This window comes from Temnothorax curvispinosus, unplaced genomic scaffold (assembly GCF_003070985.1).
Source record: "Temnothorax curvispinosus isolate PA1 unplaced genomic scaffold, ASM307098v1 QBEX01011699.1, whole genome shotgun sequence".
Lineage (NCBI taxonomy): Eukaryota > Metazoa > Arthropoda > Insecta > Hymenoptera > Formicidae > Temnothorax > Temnothorax curvispinosus.
The window spans coordinates 1-1,592 of record NW_020221479.1 but is presented as its reverse complement, the minus strand read 5'-3'; the positions used below and the strand labels follow the sequence as shown (position 1 = coordinate 1,592).

Below are 1,592 nucleotides of genomic sequence, written 5' to 3'. Positions count from 1 at the left end.
ATCGAAAAGTATCCTTTTGTCTTTATGATAGTCAATAGAATAGAAGCTGTTATTATTATCATTAATAATGCTATCCAAGTTCCAGAGCTGAATGCCTGGAACATTTATCGGTGAAGAAAAGCAGCAATTTATTTCACTTTGTTATCGTGAATCTTTAGCGTGAATTATCTTAACACTGTTTTTTGTGCAATGTTAACACTTTTCCCAGAGATGTAATTAAACAATTTTAAGTAATTGCATTTTTAATTTTATAAATAAACAGGATAATTATAAAATCTTTGTGCAGTTTTAAACTTCTATCATTGTACAATTAAAAAGGTAAAAATTACAGTGGTGTAAGTCAAATATTTTAAAAAAATTGACTTACGCTACTGTGGTTTTTACCCATCCAATTGTAGCCAGTATAATTAACATAGGCATATGAAATACATATATTAAATAATGCATGTCTACTATTAATACACCTAATACTAATTTATGTATAGATACTGTTAATATAAAGATATATAATTATTACCCTTAAGTATAAAGACCATTCCACCAAGACTGTGTTAGGCCTCTTAAAATAAAGACGGTATCGCGAACGTATCAATGGTATTGTATAGTCAATGACGTTTTGTCTACCAGTCGTCATCGAGAATGCGGAGATGCCGATATCAGCTTCGTTGGTCACCAACTGGCCGATCGCACCTGTCCACACCATTTTTTCTTTGCTCCAGCTGCCGAATTCCTCCACCGGATCCAGAATCTCCACCGTGAAGTTCATCACTTTGCTGAGCTCTATCAGCAACAGACCGAAAAACCCGCCGACCGTACCGTTCTCATGCGAGATCAGCGGCGAGTTCTTCGTGCATATATCAACAGAATTGTCAAGTCAATTTACGCGAGTCTACGGATTAATAAATAATCGTTCTAATATCGATTTCGTGGGAAATTGCGAGGTAATTTTCTTTCAAGGCGACTATTTTTCAGAAGGTCGTCGCTCACGACCAATTTCCGATTCGCAAAAGAAGCAACGCACAACGGAGTTCAAGGAAGAGCGAAAAACTTACGATCACGGACGCCACGCGTACAACGTCGCCGAACATGTTGCTCCTTCTAGCGTAGAGGGACTTTTGCGTTTTTAAAAGTAAACCTCTATCGGGGGACCACAAGGCCAGGTCGAACGTTCTGGTGCGATTATCGCGAATGGCGTACCACTCGACTAGAATCGGACGAGCGTAGCAGAGGACCAGCATCTGGGTCCTGAAGTCCACGTTGAATACGTTATCGATAGGATGTCTGCAGCGCTCCTCGAGAGAATTCCCAGGACGCTGAAGAAACATAACGAGCCAAATGGGAAAAGAGATGGGCTTTACGCTCTTCGTGGTCTCGGCGAACTCGCCCATGGTCTTTTCGGTGTCGAGGAGAACGACAAACAACGGCCGCGTGATATTCTTCCAGTAGTCGTTGTACTCACTCGTCAGATCCGAGAAAGTTGTGGTCACGGTCATGACTCGGTGTCGTGAGAATTCGCGCGACCACGTGTGCACTAATGTCGTCGCGTTTAAATCTGTAATATTCGCATCGAAGATGGTATTATATTTTACTTG

General features: G+C 40.9%; 1 protein-coding gene across 1 annotated transcript; it reads right to left on the bottom strand.

The window, feature by feature from the left end:
• Positions 1 to 5: 5 nt before the first annotated feature.
• Positions 6 to 1,580, bottom strand: LOC112461724 (glutamate receptor ionotropic, delta-2-like; the record flags this gene model as incomplete). The annotated part of the gene is made up of 3 exons (XM_025027068.1): positions 6 to 95; positions 518 to 820; positions 1,020 to 1,580. Coding segments are annotated over 3 exons (954 nt in total), but the record flags the coding sequence as incomplete, so codon positions are not given.
• Positions 1,581 to 1,592: the final 12 nt, after the last annotated feature.